We start from the raw sequence: 15,915 nt of genomic DNA on the forward strand, positions 1-15,915 counted from the left end.
TGGACTGGGAGGGACTGGGAGGGACTGGGATGGACTGGGAGGGACTGGGAGGGAACTGGGATGGACTGGGATGGACTGGGAGGGAACTGGGATGGACTGGGAGGGACTGGGAGGGAACTGGGATGGACTGGGATGGACTGGGAGGGAACTGGGATGGACTGGGATGGACTGGGAGGGAACTGGGATGGACTGGGAGGGACTGGGAGGGAACTGGGATGGACTGGGAGGGACTGGGAGGGACTGGGAGGGACTGGGAGGGACTGGGATGGACTGGGAGGGACTGGGATGGACTGGGATGGACTGGGAGGGAACTGGGATGGACTGGGAGGGACTGGGATGGACTGGGAGGGACTGGGATGGACTGGGAGGGACTGGGAGGGACTGGTCCGTACTGGTCCATACTGGTCCACATTGGTCCGTACTGGTCGGTACTGGTCCGTACTGGTCCGTACTGGTCTGTACTGGCCCATACTGGTCCGTACTGGTCCGTACTGGTCCGTACTGGTCCGTACTGGTCTGTACTGGTCCGTACTGGTCCGTACTGGTCCGTACTGGTCTGTACTGGTCCATACTGGTCCATACTGGTCTGTACTGGTCCGTACTGGTCTGTACTGGTCCATACTGGTCCATACTGGTCTGTACTGGCCCATACTGGCCCATACTGGCCCGTACTGGTCCGTACTGGTCCGTACTGGTCTGTACTGGTCCGTACTGGTCTGTACTGGCCCGTACTGGTCCGTACTGGTCTGTACTGGTCCGTACTGGTCTGTACTGGCCCATACTGGTCCATACTGGTCCGTACTGGTCCGTACTGGTCCGTACTGGCCCGTACTGGTCCGTACTGGTCCGTACTGGTCCGTACTGGTCCGTACTGGTCTGTACTGGTCCGTACTGGTCCGTACTGGTCTGTACTGGTCTGTACTGGGAGCCGCGGCCGGTCCCGCTCTGACCCGGGAGGAATTCGGGGCCGCCCCTCCCCCCCCCGGCCACCTGTGGCTGCGCTAATTGGCTGAGACTAATGACCGGGGGGTGATTAATGACCGGGGGGTGATTAATGACCCGGGGGTGATTAATGACCGGGGAATGATTAATTACTAGGGGAAATTATTAATTACCGGGTGGGAATGAATAATTACCGGGGTTGTGATTAATTGCTGGGGCGGTTAATGAGCCGGGAATGATTAATTACTGGGGGGGTGTGAATAATTACCGAGGAATAGTTAATTACCGGTAGGAGGGTGTTAATGACCCGGGAATGATTAATGACCCGGGAATGATTAATGACCGGGGAACGATTAATTACCCGGGGAAGACTAATTACCTTGGAATGATTGATTAATGAGCGGGGTGATTAATGAGCGGGAATGCCGGGCGGCCGCAGGGCAGGGGTTAATTAGCTGCCGGCATTAATTATCCTGGAATGATTAATGACCCCGGTGATTAATGAGCCGGGTGATTAATGAGCGGGGTGATTAATGAGCCGGGTGATTAATGAGCGGGAATGCCGGGCGGCCGCAGGGCAGGGGTTAATTAGCTGCCGGCATTAATTATCCTGGAATGATTAATGACCCCGGTGATTAATGAGCCGGGTGATTAATGAGCCGGGTGATTAATGAGCCGGGTGATTAATGAGCGGGGTGATTAATGAGCCGGGTGATTAATGAGCGGGAATGCCGGGCGGCCGCAGGGCAGGGGTTAATTAGCTGCCGGCATTAATTATCCTGGAATGATTAATGACCCCGGTGATTAATGACCCCGGTGATTAATGAGCGGGGTGATTAATGAGCCGGGTGATTAATGAGCCGGGTGATTAATGAGCGGGAATGCCGGGCGGCCGCAGGGCAGGGGTTAATTAGCTGCCGGCATTAATTATCCTGGAATGATTAATGACCCCGGTGATTAATGACCCCGGTGATTAATGAGCCGGGTGATTAATGAGCGGGGTGATTAATGAGCCGGGTGATTAATGAGCGGGGTGATTAATGAGCGGGAATGCCGGGCGGCCGCAGGGCAGGGGTTAATTAGCTGCCGGCATTAATTACGGGGGAAGGGCCGCGACCGCGACAGGTGCGGGAACAGGTGCGGGGGGGGAGGGGAGGGACCGGGGGGGGACTGGGAGAGACTGGGAGAGACTGGGGCGGACTGGGTTATACTGGGATAAACTGGGGGGGACTGGGGTGAACTGGGTTATACTGGGATAAACTGGGGGGGACTGGGAGAGACTGGGAGAGACTGGGGCGGACTGGGTTATACTGGGATAAACTGGGGGGGACTGGGGGGGACTGGGTTATACTGGGATAAACTGGGGGGACTGGGGGGGACTGGGTTATACTGGGATAAACTGGGGGGGACTGGGAGAGACTGGGTTATACTGGGATAAACTGGGGGGGACTGGGGTGGACTGGGTTATACTGGGATAAACTGGGGGGACTGGGGGGGACTGGGTTATACTGGGATAAACTGGGGGGACTGGGGGGGACTGGGTTATACTGGGATAAACTGGGGGGACTGGGGGGGACTGGGTTATACTGGGATAAACTGGGGGGACTGGGGGGGACTGGGTTATACTGGGATAAACTGGGGGGGACTGGGGGGGACTGGGAGAGACTGGGGTGGACTGGGTTATACTGGGATAAACTGGGGGGACTGGGGGGGACTGGGTTATACTGGGATAAACTGGGGGGGACTGGGTTATACTGGGATAAACTGGGGGGGACTGGGGGGGACTGGGTTATACTGGGATAAACTGGGGGGGACTGGGGGGGACTGGGTTATACTGGGATAAACTGGGGGGACTGGGGGGGACTGGGTTATACTGGGATAAACTGGGGGGGACTGGGGGGGACTGGGAGAGACTGGGGTGGACTGGGTTATACTGGGATAAACTGGGGGGACTGGGGGGGACTGGGTTATACTGGGATAAACTGGGGGGGACTGGGTTATACTGGGATAAACTGGGGGGGACTGGGGGGGACTGGGTTATACTGGGATAAACTGGGGGGACTGGGGGGGACTGGGTTATACTGGGATAAACTGGGGGGACTGGGGGGGACTGGGTTATACTGGGATAAACTGGGGGGGACTGGGTTATACTGGGACAAACTGGGGGGGACTGGGGGGGACTGGGTTATACTGGGATAGACTGGGGGGGACTGGAGGGGACTGGGTTATACTGGGATAAACTGGGGCGGACTGGGGGGGGACCTGGGGGGGGACTGCGTTATACTGGAATATACTGGGAGGGACTGGGATGGACTGGGGGGGGGGCACTGGGAGGTGCTGGGGTGGGCCCGGTCCTTGGCACAGGGTTTGGGGACACCAGTATCCTCCCAGTATGGCCCAGTATGGCCCCAGTATCCTCCCAGTATGGCCCAGTATGGCCCCAGTAACCTCCCAGTATGGCCCAGTATGGCCCAATATGGCCCAGTATCCTCCCAGTACAGCCCAGCACGGCCCAGTCCAGCTCCACGCGCCCCCAGGGACACTCCCAGTCCCCCCCAGTATATCCCAGTGACCCCAAACCCGCTCCCAGTCCAGCACAGTGTCCCCAGTGTCCCCAGTGTCCCCAGTGTCCCCAGTGTCCCCCAGTGTCCCCCCAGTGTCCCCCCAGTGTCCCCAGTGTCCCCAGTGTCCCCCAGTGTCCCCAGTGTCCCCCAGTATCCCCAGTGTCCCCCCAGTGTCCCCCCAGTGTCCCCCCAGTGTCCCCCCAGTGTCCCCAGTGTCCCCCAATGTCCCCAGTGTCCCCAGTGTCCCCCCAGTGTCCCCAGTGTCCCCAATCCCCCCAGTGTCCCCCAGTGTCCCCCCAGTGTCCCCAGTGTCCCCCAGTGTCCCCCCAGTGTCCCCAGTGTCCCCAGTGTCCCCCCAGTGTCCCCAGTGTCCCCCAGTGTCCCCCCAGTGTCCCCAGTGTCCCCCCAGTGTCCCCAGTGTCCCCAGTGTCCCCAGTGTCCCCAGTGTCCCCCAGTGTCCCCCCAGTGTCCCCCCAGTGTCCCCCAGTGTCCCCCCAGTGTCCCCCCAGTGTCCCCCCAGTGTCCCCCAGTGTCCCCCCAGTGTCCCCCCAGTGTCCCCAGTGTCCCCAGTGTCCCCCCAGTGTCCCCCCAGTGTCCCCCAGTGTCCCCCAGTGTCCCCAGTGTCCCCCAGTGTCCCCCCAGTGTCCCCCCAGTGTCCCCCCAGTGTCCCCCAGTGTCCCCCCAGTGTCCCCCAGTGTCCCCAGTGTCCCCCAGTGTCCCCCCAGTGTCCCCAGTGTCCCCCAGTGTCCCCAGTGTCCCCCAGTGTCCCCCAGTGTCCCCCCAGTGTCCCCCAGTGTCCCCCCAGTGTCCCCCAGTGTCCCCCAGTGTCCCCCCAGTGTCCCCAGTGTCCCCCAGTGTCCCCCCAGTGTCCCCCCAGTGTCCCCAGTGTCCCCCCAGTGTCCCCCCAGTGTCCCTCCAGTGTCCCCCAGTGTCCCCAGTGTCCCCCAGTGTCCCCCCAGTGTCCCCCCAGTGTCCCCCAGTGTCCCCCAGTGTCCCCAGTGTCCCCCAGTGTCCCCCCAGTGTCCCCCCAGTGTCCCCCAGTGTCCCCCCAGTGTCCCCAGTGTCCCCAATCCCCCCAGTGTCCCCCAGTGTCCCCAATCCCCCCAGTGTCCCCCCAGTGTCCCCCAGTGTCCCCAGTGTCCCCCCAGTGTCCCCCAGTGTCCCCCAGTGTCCCCCCAGTGTCCCCAGTGTCCCCCCAGTGTCCCCCCAGTGTCCCCCCAGTGTCCCCCAGTGTCCCCCCAGTGTCCCCAGTGTCCCCCAGTATCCCCAGTGTCCCCCCAGTGTCCCCAGTGTCCCCAGTGTCCCCAGTGTCCCCCCAGTGTCCCCAGTGTCCCCCAGTATCCCCAGTGTCCCCCCAGTGTCCCCAGTGTCCCCAGTGTCCCCCCAGTGTCCCCCAGTGTCCCCAGTGTCCCCCAGTATCCCCAGTGTCCCCCCAGTGTCCCCCCAGTGTCCCCAGTGTCCCCCAGTGTCCCCCCAGTGTCCCCCCAGTGTCCCCCCAGTGTCCCCAGTGTCCCCAGTATCCCCAGTGTCCCCCCAGTGTCCCCCCAGTGTCCCCCAGTGTCCCCAGTGTCCCCAGTGTCCCCCAGTGTCCCCCAGTGTCCCCCCAGTGTCCCCAGTGTCCCCAGTGTCCCCAGTGTCCCCCAGTGTCCCCCAGTGTCCCCCCAGTGTCCCCAGTGTCCCCAGTGTCCCCAGTGTCCCCCCAGTGTCCCCCAGTGTCCCCCAGTGTCCCCCCAGTGTCCCCCCAGTGTCCCCCAGTGTCCCCCAGTGTCCCCAGTGTCCCCAGTGTCCCCCCAGTGTCCCCCAGTGTCCCCAGTGTCCCCAGTGTCCCCGCGCAGGTGACAGAGCCCGGCGGGGCGGTGGCGCCGCGGCCGCGGGAAACTCTGAGTCACAACGGCGGGGCCGGCGGGGGGGACACGGGGACAGCGCGGGGACAGCGCGGGGACAGCGCGGGGACACCTGCGGACGGCCACAGCGCCCCGACACAGGTGACACCGCGGCCGGGGGGCCCCGGGGAGCCCGCGGGACACTCGGGGACACCTGGGGGGACCCTGGGGACAGCTGGGGCACCCTGGGGACACTTGGGGACAGCTGGGGCACCCTGGGGACAGCTGGGGACAGCGGGGGGACCCCTGGGGGGCAGCTGGGGACCCTTGGGGACAGGTGGGGACACCTGGGGACAGCTGGGGACAGCTGGGGCACCCTGGTAACACTCGGGGACGGCTGGGGACACCTGGGGACACGTGGGACACCCTCGGGGACAGCTGGCGACCCTTGGGGCACCCTGGACACCCTCGGGGACAGCTGGGGGACCCTGGGGACAGCTGGGACCCTCGGAGCACCCTGGGGACACTTGGGGACACTTGGGGACCCCTAGGGACACTTGGGGCACCCTGGGGACACTTGGGGACAGCTGGGGGACCCTGGGGACACGTGGGGACACTTGGGGCACCCTGGGGACACTTGGGGACACCTGGGGCACCCTGGGGACAGCTGGGACCCTTGGGCCCCCCCCGGGGCCACCTGGGCGGGCGGCGGGGCCCCGCGGGGACAGCTGGGGACAGGGGACAGGTGGCCCTGCTGGCACTGGGGACACTGGGGGGAGGGGAACAGGTGGGGAGGGGGAGGGGAGGGGGGACACCGGGACTGGGAGGGGCTGGGATGGACTGGGATGGACTGGGGTATACTGGGACAGACTGGGTTATACTGGGATGGACTGGGATGGACTGGGATGGACTGGGATAGACTGGGACGGACTGGGTTATACTGGGACAGACTGGGTTATACTGGGACAGACTGGGTTATACTGGGACAGACTGGGATAGACTGGGATGGACTGGGACAGACTGGGTTATTATACTGGGATGGACTGGGATAGACTGGGAGGGTCTGGAAGGGACTGGGATGTACTGGGTTATACTGGGACGGACTGAGTTATACTGGGACGGACTGGGTTATACTGGGACGGACTGGGTTATACTGGGATGGACTGGGTTATACTGGGATGGACTGGGTTATACTGGGACGGACTGAGTTATACTGGGACGGACTGGGTTATACTGGGACGGACTGGGTTATACTGGAATGGACTGGGTTATACTGGGACAGACTGGGTTATACTGGGATGGACTGGGTTATACTGGAATGGACTGGGTTATACTGGGATGGACTGGGTTATACTGGGACGGACTGGGTTATACTGGGATGGACTGGGTTATACTGGGACGGACTGAGTTATACTGGGACGGACTGGGTTATACTGGGACGGACTGGGTTATACTGGGACGGACTGGGTTATACTGGAATGGACTGGGTTATACTGGGACAGACTGGGTTATACTTGGATGGACTGGGTTATACTGGAATGGACTGGGTTATACTGGGATGGACTGGGTTATACTGGGACGGACTGGGTTATACTGGGACGGACTGGGTTATACTGGGACGGACTGGGTTATACTGGGATGGACTGGGACGGACTGGGACGGACTGGGTTATACTGGGATAGACTGGGTTATACTGGAATGGACTGGGTTATACTGGGATGGACTGGGTTATACTGGAATGGACTGGGTTATACTGGGATGGACTGGGTTATACTGGGACGGACTGGGTTATACTGGGATAGATTGGGTTATACTGGGACGGACTGGGTTATACTGGGATAGATTGGGTTATACTGGGATAGATTGGGTTATACTGGGACGGACTGGGTTATACTGGGATAGATTGGGTTATACTGGGACGGACTGGGTTATACTGGGACGAACTGGGTTATACTGGGACGGACTGGGTTATACTGGGACGAACTGGGTTATACTGGGACGAACTGGGTTATACTGGGACGAACTGGGTTATACTGGGATAGACTGGGTTATACTGGAATGGACTGGGTTATACTGGGATAGATTGGGTTATACTGGGACGGACTGGGTTATACTGGGACGGACTGGGTTATACTGGGATGGACTGGGTTATACTGGGACGGACTGGGTTATACTGGGACGGGCTGGGTTATACTGGGACAGACTGGGTTATACTGGGATAGACTGGGTTATACTGGGATAGACTGGGTTATACTGGGACGGACTGGGTTATACTGGGATGGACTGGGTTATACTGGGACGGACTGGGTTATACTGGGACAGACTGGGTTATACTGGGACAGACTGGGTTATACTGGGATGGACTGGGTTAGACTGGGATGGACTGGGTTAGACTGGGACGGACTGGGTTATACTGGGACAGACTGGGTTATACTGGGACGGACTGGGTTATACTGGGATGGACTGGGTTATACTGGGATAGACTGGGTTATACTGGGACGGACTGGGTTATACTGGGATAGACTGGGTTATACTGGGACGGACTGGGTTATACTGGGATAGACTGGGTTATACTGGAATGGACTGGGTTATACTGGGACGGACTGGGTTATACTGGGATAGACTGGGTTATACTGGGACAGACTGGGTTATACTGGGATGGACTGGGTTATACTGGGACGGACTGGGTTATACTGGGACGGACTGGGTTATACTGGGACAGACTGGGTTATACTGGGATGGACTGGGTTATACTGGGACGGACTGGGTTATACTGGGATGGACTGGGTTATACTGGGATGGACTGGGTTATACTGGGACGGACTGGGTTATACTGGGATAGACTGGGTTATACTGGGACGGACTGGGTTATACTGGGATAGACTGGGTTATACTGGGATGGACTGGGTTATACTGGGATGGACTGGGTTATACTGGGACGGACTGGGTTATACTGGGATAGACTGGGTTATACTGGGACGGACTGGGTTATACTGGGACGGACTGGGTTATACTGGGATAGACTGGGTTATACTGGGACGGACTGGGTTATACTGGGACAGACTGGGTTATACTGGGATAGACTGGGTTATACTGGAATGGACTGGGTTATACTGGGACAGACTGGGTTATACTGGGACAGACTGGGTTATACTGGGATAGACTGGGTTATACTGGGACAGACTGGGTTATACTGGGATGGACTGGGTTAGACTGGGATGGACTGGGTTATACTGGGACAGACTGGGTTATACTGGGACAGACTGGGTTATACTGGGACGGACTGGGTTATACTGGGATGGACTGGGTTATACTGGGATGGACTGGGTTAGACTGGGACGGACTGGGTTATACTGGGACGGACTGGGACGGACTGGGTTATACTGGGATGGACTGGGATAGACTGGGAGGGACTGGAAGGGACTGGGATGTACTGGGTTATACTGGGACGGACTGAGTTATACTGGGATGGACTGGGTTATACTGGGATGGACTGGGTTAGACTGGGACGGACTGGGTTATACTGGGATGGACTGGGTTATACTGGGATGGACTGGGATGGACTGGGACGGACTGAGTTATACTGGGATAGACTGGGTTATACTGGGATGGACTGGGTTAGACTGGGACGGACTGGGTTATACTGGGATAGACTGGTCCATACTGGGATGGACTGGGTTATACTGGTCCATACTGTTTTATACTGGTCCATACTGGTCCATACTGGTTTATACTGGTCCATACTAGTCCATACTGGTGTGGAGGCCAGCGAGGATGAGGATGAGGGTGGGACTGGGCTGGGTTATACTGGTCCATACTGGTCCATACTGGTCCGTAGTGGTTTATACCGGTCCATACTGGTCTGTACTGGTCCATACCGGTCCGTACTGGTCCATACTGGTCCGTACTGGTGCGCAGGCCATGGAGGCCCCCTCGGAGGCCAGCGAGGACGAGGCCGACGACGAGGAGTCGGTGGCGCGGGCTCAGGAGCGCCTCCTGCAGGCGCTGATGGCGCGCGCGGGCCGGGAGCTGCCCCGGCGGGAGCTGGAGCGCGACTGGGACGTACTGGGAGAACTGGGCAGCGGCTCCTACGGCCGCGTCCTGCTGGCACGGCCCCGCCGCGGAGGTGAGGGCGCACCTGGGCGCACCTGGGCCCACCTGGGGGCACCTGGGGTATCCACAGACACACCTGGGCGCACCTGGGCGCACCTGGGCGCACCTGGGCACACCTGGGGTATCCACAGACACACCTGGGCGCACCTGGGGGCACCTGGGGATACCTGGGATATCCACAGACACACCTGGGCACACCTGGGCACACCTGGGGTATCCACAGACACACCTGGGCACACCTGGGCACACCTGGGGTATCCACAGACACACCTGGGCACACCTGGGCACACCTGGGGTATCCACAGACACACCTGGGCGCACCTGGGGGCACCTGGGGATACCTGGGATATCCACAGACACACCTGGGCACACCTGGGGGCACCTGGGGGCACCTGGGGTATCCACAGACACACCTGGGCACACCTGGGGGCACCTGGGCACACCTGGGGTATCCACAGACACACCTGGGGGCACCTGGGGGCACCTGGGGTATCCACAGACACACCTGGGGGCACCTGGGGGCACCTGGGGTATCCACAGACACACCTGGGGGCACCTGGGGGCACCTGGGGATACCTGGGATATCCACAGACACACCTGGGCACACCTGGGGGCACCTGGGCACACCTGGGGTATCCACAGACACACCTGGGCGCACCTGGGGACACCTGGGGATACCTGGGGTATCCACAGACACACCTGGGCACACCTGGGGGCACCTGGGCACACCTGGGGTATCCACAGACACACCTGGGGGCACCTGGGGGCACCTGGGGTATCCACAGACACACCTGAGCGCACCTGGGGGCACCTGGGGATACACCTAGAGTATTCACAGACACACCTGGGGGCACCTGGGGTATCCACAGACACACCTGGGGGCACCTGGGGGCACCTGGGCACACCTAGGGTGTCCACAGACACACCTGGGCACACCTGGGGGCACCTGGGCACACCTGGGCACACCTGGGCAGTGGCTCCTATGGCCAGGTGGTGCTGGCAGAGCCCCAGAATGGAGGTGAGGGGGCACCTGGGCACACCTGAGTGCAGCTGGTGCAGCCCCAGGTGAGCCCAGGTGTGTTACCTGTCCACAGCTCTGTCCGTGCTTGTCCCAGGTGTGTCCCTGACCCAGCTGACCCAGCTGTGTTACCTGTCCCAGGTGTGTTCCCTGTCCCCAGGTGTGTCCCAGCTGACCCAGGTGTGTCTCTCCCTGTCCCAGGTGCGTCCTTACCTGTCCCAGGTGTGTTCCCTGTCTCTCTCCCAGGTGTGTAACCTGAACCTGCTGACCCAGCTGTGTTACCTGTCCAGGCGTGTCTGTCCCTGACCCAGGTGTGTTACCTGTCCAGGCGTGTCTGTCCCTGACCCAGGTGTGTTACCTGTTCAGGTGTGTCCCTGTCCAGGTGTGTTCCCTGTCCCAGCTGACCCAGCTGTGTTACCTGTTCAGGTGTATCCCTGTCCAGGTGTGTTCCCTGTCCCTGTCCCAGGTGTGTCCCTGTCCAGGTGTGTTCCCTGTCCCTGTCCAGGTGTGTTTCCTGTCCCTGACCCAGCTGTGTTACCTGTCCAGGTGTGTCCCTGTCCAGGTGTGTTCCCTGTCCCTGTCCAGGTGTGTTACCTGTCCCAGCTGACCCAGGTGTGTTCCCTGTCCAGGTGTGTCCCTGTCCAGGTGTGTTCCCTGTCCCTGACCCAGGTGCGTCCTTACCTGCCCAGGTGTGTCTGTTACCTGACCCAGCTGTGTTACCTGTCCCAGGTGTGTCCCTGTCCAGGTGTGTTCCCTGTCCCTGACCCAGGTGCCTCCTTACCTGCCCAGATGTGTCTGTTACCTGTCCCAGCTGTGTTACCTGTCCCAGGTGTGTTCCCTATCCAGGTGTGTTCCCTGTCCAGGTGTGTCCCTGTCCAGGTGTGTTCCCTGTCCAGCTGTGTCCCTGTCCAGGTGTGTTCCCTGTCCAGGTGTGTCCCTGTCCAGGTGTGTTCCCTGTCCCAGCTGACCCAGGTGTGTCCCTGTCCCAGGTGTGTCCCTATCCAGGTGTGTCCCTGTCCAGGTGTGTCCCTGTCCCAGGTGTGTCCCTATCCAGGTGTGTTCCCTGTCCAGGTGTGTCCCTGTCCAGGTGTGTTCCCTGTCCAGCTGTGTCCCTGTCCAGGTGTGTCCCTGTCCAGGTGTGTTCCCTGTCCAGGTGTGTCCCTGTCCCAGGTGTGTCCCTGTCCAGGTGTGTCCCTGTCCAGCTGTGTCCCTGTCCAGGTGTGTCCCTGTCCAGGTGTGTTCCCTGTCCAGGTGTGTCCCTGTCCCAGGTGTGTCCCTGTCCAGGTGTGTCCCTGTCCAGGTGTGTTCCCTGTCCAGCTGTGTCCCTGTCCAGGTGTGTCCCTGTCCAGGTGTGTTCCCTGTCCAGGTGTGTCCCTGTCCAGGTGTGTTCCCTGTCCAGCTGTGTCCCTGTCCCAGGTGTGTCCCTATCCAGGTGTGTTCCCTGTCCAGGTGTGTCCCTGTCCAGGTGTGTTCCCTGTCCAGCTGTGTCCCTGTCCAGGTGTGTCCCTGTCCAGGTGTGTTCCCTGTCCAGCTGTGTCCCTGTCCAGGTGTGTCCCTGTCCAGGTGTGTTCCCTGTCCAGCTGTGTCCCTGTCCAGGTGTGTTCCCTGTCCAGGTGTGTCCCTGTCCAGGTGTGTTCCCTGTCCAGGTGTGTCCCTGTCCAGGTGTGTCCCTGTCCAGGTGTGTCCCTGTCCAGGTGTGTTCCCTGTCCAGGTGTGTCCCTGTCCAGGTGTGTCCCTGTCCAGGTGTGTTCCCTGTCCAGGTGTGTCCCTGTCCAGGTGTGTCCCTGTCCAGGTGTGTTCCCTGTCCAGGTGTGTCCCTGTCCAGGTGTGTCCCTGTCCAGGTGTGTTCCCTGTCCAGCTGTGTCCCTGTCCAGGTGTGTTCCCTGTCCAGGTGTGTTCCTGTCCCAGCTGACCCAGGTGTGTCTGTTCCCTGTCCAGGTGTGTTCCCTGTCCAGGTGTGTCCCTGTCCAGGTGTGTCCCTGTCCAGGTGTGTCCCTGTCCAGGTGTGTTCCCTGTCCAGGTGTGTTCCTGTCCCAGCTGACCCAGGTGTGTCTGTTCCCTGTCCCAGGTGTGTCCCTGTCCAGGTGTGTTCCCTGTCCCAGCTGACCCAGGTGTGTCCCTGTCCCAGCTGTGTCCCTGTCCAGGTGTGTTCCCTGTCCAGGTGTGTTCCTGTCCCAGCTGACCCAGGTGTGTCTGTTCCCTGTCCAGGTGTGTTCCCTGTCCAGGTGTGTCCCTGTCCCAGGTGTGTTCCCTGTCCAGGTGTGTCCCTGTCCCAGCTGACCCAGGTGTGTCTGTTCCCTGTCCAGGTGTGTTCCCTGTCCAGGTGTGTCCCTGTCCCAGCTGACCCAGGTGTGTCTGTTCCCTGTCCCAGGTGTGTCCCCGTCCAGGTGTGTCCCCGTCCCTGACCCAGGTGCCTCCTTACCTGCCCAGGTGCGCAGGTGGCGCTGAAGCTGCTGTCCAAGGAGCGAACGGCCAGGGGCGCCTTCCTGCGGGAGTTCTGCACTCACCTGTGCCTGCGGGGGGCGCTCACCTGCGTGCAGGTGCTGCCGCCGCCCTTCGAGACGCCCACGGAGTTCGGCTTCGCCCAGGAGCTCGCACCTGCCGGCGACCTGTGCGGCCTCCTCACACCTGGGGTGAGTCACACCTGGGGACCGCCGGGGGCAGGTGAGAGGGACGGGACGGGTGAGACGGGGGGGACAGGTGCGGACAGGTGCGGACAGGTGGGGACAGGTGAGACAGGTGGGGGACAGGTGCGGACAGGTGTGGACAGGTGAGACAGGTGGGGGACAGGTGGGGACAGGTGTGGACAGGTGTGGCACAGACATGCGCCTGTGTGGGAGGACAGGTGTGCACAGGTGACCTCTCAGGTGTCTCTCGGGGGACACAGCCCGGGGTTGGTGACAGTGCCGAGTGTCCCCAGATGCCCCCAGGTGTGTTACCTGACCCCAGGTGACCCCAGGTGTATTTACCTGTCCCCAGGTGTGTTTACCTGTCCCCAGGTGTGTTTACCTGTCCCCAGATGTATTCACCTGTCCCCAGGTGTATTTACCTGACCCCAGGTGACCCCAGGTGTATTTACCTGACCCCAGGTGTGTTACCTGACCCCGGGTGACCCCAGGTGTGTTACCTGATCTCAGGCGTGTCCCCCGTCCCCAGGTGTGTTTACCTGTCCCCAGGTGTGTTACCTGACCCCAGGTGTCCCCAGGTGTGTTTACCTGACCCCAGGTGACCCCAGGTGTGTTACCTGACCCCAGGCGTGTCCCCCGTCCCCAGGTGTGTTACCTGACCCCAGGTGACCCCAGGTGTGTTACCTGACCCCAGGCGTGTCCCCCGTCCCCAGGTGTATTTACCTGTCCCCAGGTGTGTTTACCTGACCCCAGGTGACCCCAGGTGTGTTTACCTGACCCCAGGCGTGTCCCCCGTTCCCAGGTGTGTTACCTGACCCCAGGTGACCCCAGGTGTGTTACCTGATCTCAGGCGTGTCCCCTGTCCCCAGGTGTGTTTACCTGACCCCAGGTGACCCCAGGTGTGTTTACCTGACCCCAGGCGTGTCCCCCATCCCCAGGTGTGTTTACCTGACCCCAGGTGTATTTACCTGTCCCCAGGTGTATTTACCTGACCCCAGGCGTGTCCCCTGTCCCCAGGTGTGTTTACCTGTCCCCAGGTGTGTTTACCTGACCCCAGGTGTCCCCAGGTGTGTTTACCTGACCCCAGGTGACCCCAGGTGTGTTACCTGACCCCAGGTGACCCCAGGCGTGTCCCCCGTCCCCAGGTGTGTTACCTGACCCCAGGTGACCCCAGGTGTGTTACCTGACCCCAGGCGTGTCCCCCGTCCCCAGGTGTATTTACCTGTCCCCAGGTGTGTTTACCTGACCCCAGGTGACCCCAGGTGTGTTTACCTGACCCCAGGCGTGTCCCCCGTCCCCAGGTGTGTTACCTGTCCCCAGGTGTGTTACCTGACCCCAGGTGTCCCCAGGTGTGTTTACCTGACCCCAGGTGACCCCAGGTGTGTTTACCTGACCCCAGGCGTGTCCCCCGTCCCCAGGTGTGTTACCTGACCCCAGGTGACCCCAGGTGTGTTACCTGACCCCAGGCGTGTCCCCCGTCCCCAGGTGGGCCTCCCCGAGGCTCAGGTGAAGCGCTGCGCCGCCCAGGTGTCGGCAGCCCTGGCTTACCTGCACGGCCACGCCCTGGTCCACCGCGACCTGAAGCTGGACAACGTGCTGGCCTTCGACCCCGAGTGTCACCTGGTCAAGGTGTGCGACTTCGGCCTGACTCGGGTGCTGGGCTGGCAGGTGAGGCCGGCGCCGGGCCCCGCCCCTTACGCCGCGCCCGAGCTGTGGCACCTGAGCGCAGGTGAGGCGGGGCTGAGGGCGGAGCCGGCGCTGGACACCTGGGCCTTCGGCGTGCTGCTCTTCGCGCTGCTCACCGGCGCCTTCCCCTGGGCCTCACCTGCGCGCTCCGACCCCGCCTACCGCCGCTTCCGCGCCTGGCACGGCCGCACCTGTCCGGGCCGGGCCCCGCCCAGGCCGCCGCGCACCTGGCGGCCGCTGGGGGAGGCGGCGCTGCACCTGCTGCGGGGGCTGCTGCACCCCCAGCCCGGCCGCCGCTGCCCACCTGGGGAGGTGGGCAGGTACCTGGGCAGGCCCTGGACAGGTGAGGGGGCACAGGGGAGCTCGGAGGGGGAGAGCTCGGCAGGTGAGGGGGGCAGCGGCCAGGTGAGCTCGGCAGGTGAGGGGGGGAGTGGCCAGGTGAGCTCGGCAGGTGAGGGGGGGAGCGGCCAGGTGAGCTCGGCAGGTGAGGGGGGGAGCGGCCAGGTGAGCTCGGCGGGTGAGGGGGGGAGTGGCCAGGTGAGCTCGGCAGGTGAGGAGGGGAGCGGCCAGGTGAGCTCGGCAGGTGAGGGGGGGGAGTGGGCAGGTGAGCTCGGCAGGTGAGGAGGGGAGCGGCCAGGTGAGCTCGGCGGGTGAGGGGGGGAGCGGCCAGGTGAGCTCGGCAGGTGAGGGGGGGAGCGGCCAGGTGAGCTCGGCAGGTGAGGGGGGGAGCGGCCAGGTGAGCTCGGCGGGTGAGGGGGGGAGTGGCCAGGTGAGCTCGGCAGGTGAGGAGGGGAGCGGCCAGGTGAGCTCGGCAGGTGAGGGGGGGAGTGGGCAGGTGAGCTCGGCAGGTGAGGAGGGGAGCGGCCAGGTGAGCTCGGCGGGTGAGGGGGGGAGTGGCCAGGTGAGCTCGGCAGGTGAGGGGGGGAGCGGCCAGGTGAGCTCGGCGGGTGAGGGGGGGAGCGGCCAGGTGAGCTCGGCAGGTGAGGGGGGGAGCGGCCAGGTGAGCTCGGCAGGTGAGGGGGGGAGTGGCCAGGTGAGCTCGGCAGGTGAGGGGGGGAGCGGCCAGGTGAGCCCGGCAGGTGAGGGGGGGAGCGGCCAGGTGAGCTCGGCGGGTGAGGGGGGGAGTGGCCAGGTGAGCTCGG

At 62.2% G+C, this 15,915-nt stretch overlaps 1 protein-coding gene across 1 annotated transcript; it reads left to right on the forward strand.

Moving 5' to 3' along the window:
• Nucleotides 1-9,253: 9,253 nt before the first annotated feature.
• On the forward strand, nucleotides 9,254-15,178 carry LOC136306068 (uncharacterized serine/threonine-protein kinase SBK3-like; the record flags this gene model as incomplete). Its single annotated transcript, XM_066209421.1, has 3 exons — nucleotides 9,254-9,455; nucleotides 12,891-13,093; nucleotides 14,573-15,178. Coding segments are annotated over exons 1-3 (927 nt in total), but the record flags the coding sequence as incomplete, so codon positions are not given.
• Between the last annotated feature and the right edge of the window lie 737 nt (nucleotides 15,179-15,915).

Source organism: Chamaea fasciata, unplaced genomic scaffold, assembly GCF_029207755.1.
Source record: "Chamaea fasciata isolate MVZ Bird 193981 ecotype frontalis unplaced genomic scaffold, bChaFas1.0.hap1 SCAF_950, whole genome shotgun sequence".
Classification (NCBI taxonomy): Eukaryota; Metazoa; Chordata; class Aves; order Passeriformes; family Sylviidae; genus Chamaea; species Chamaea fasciata.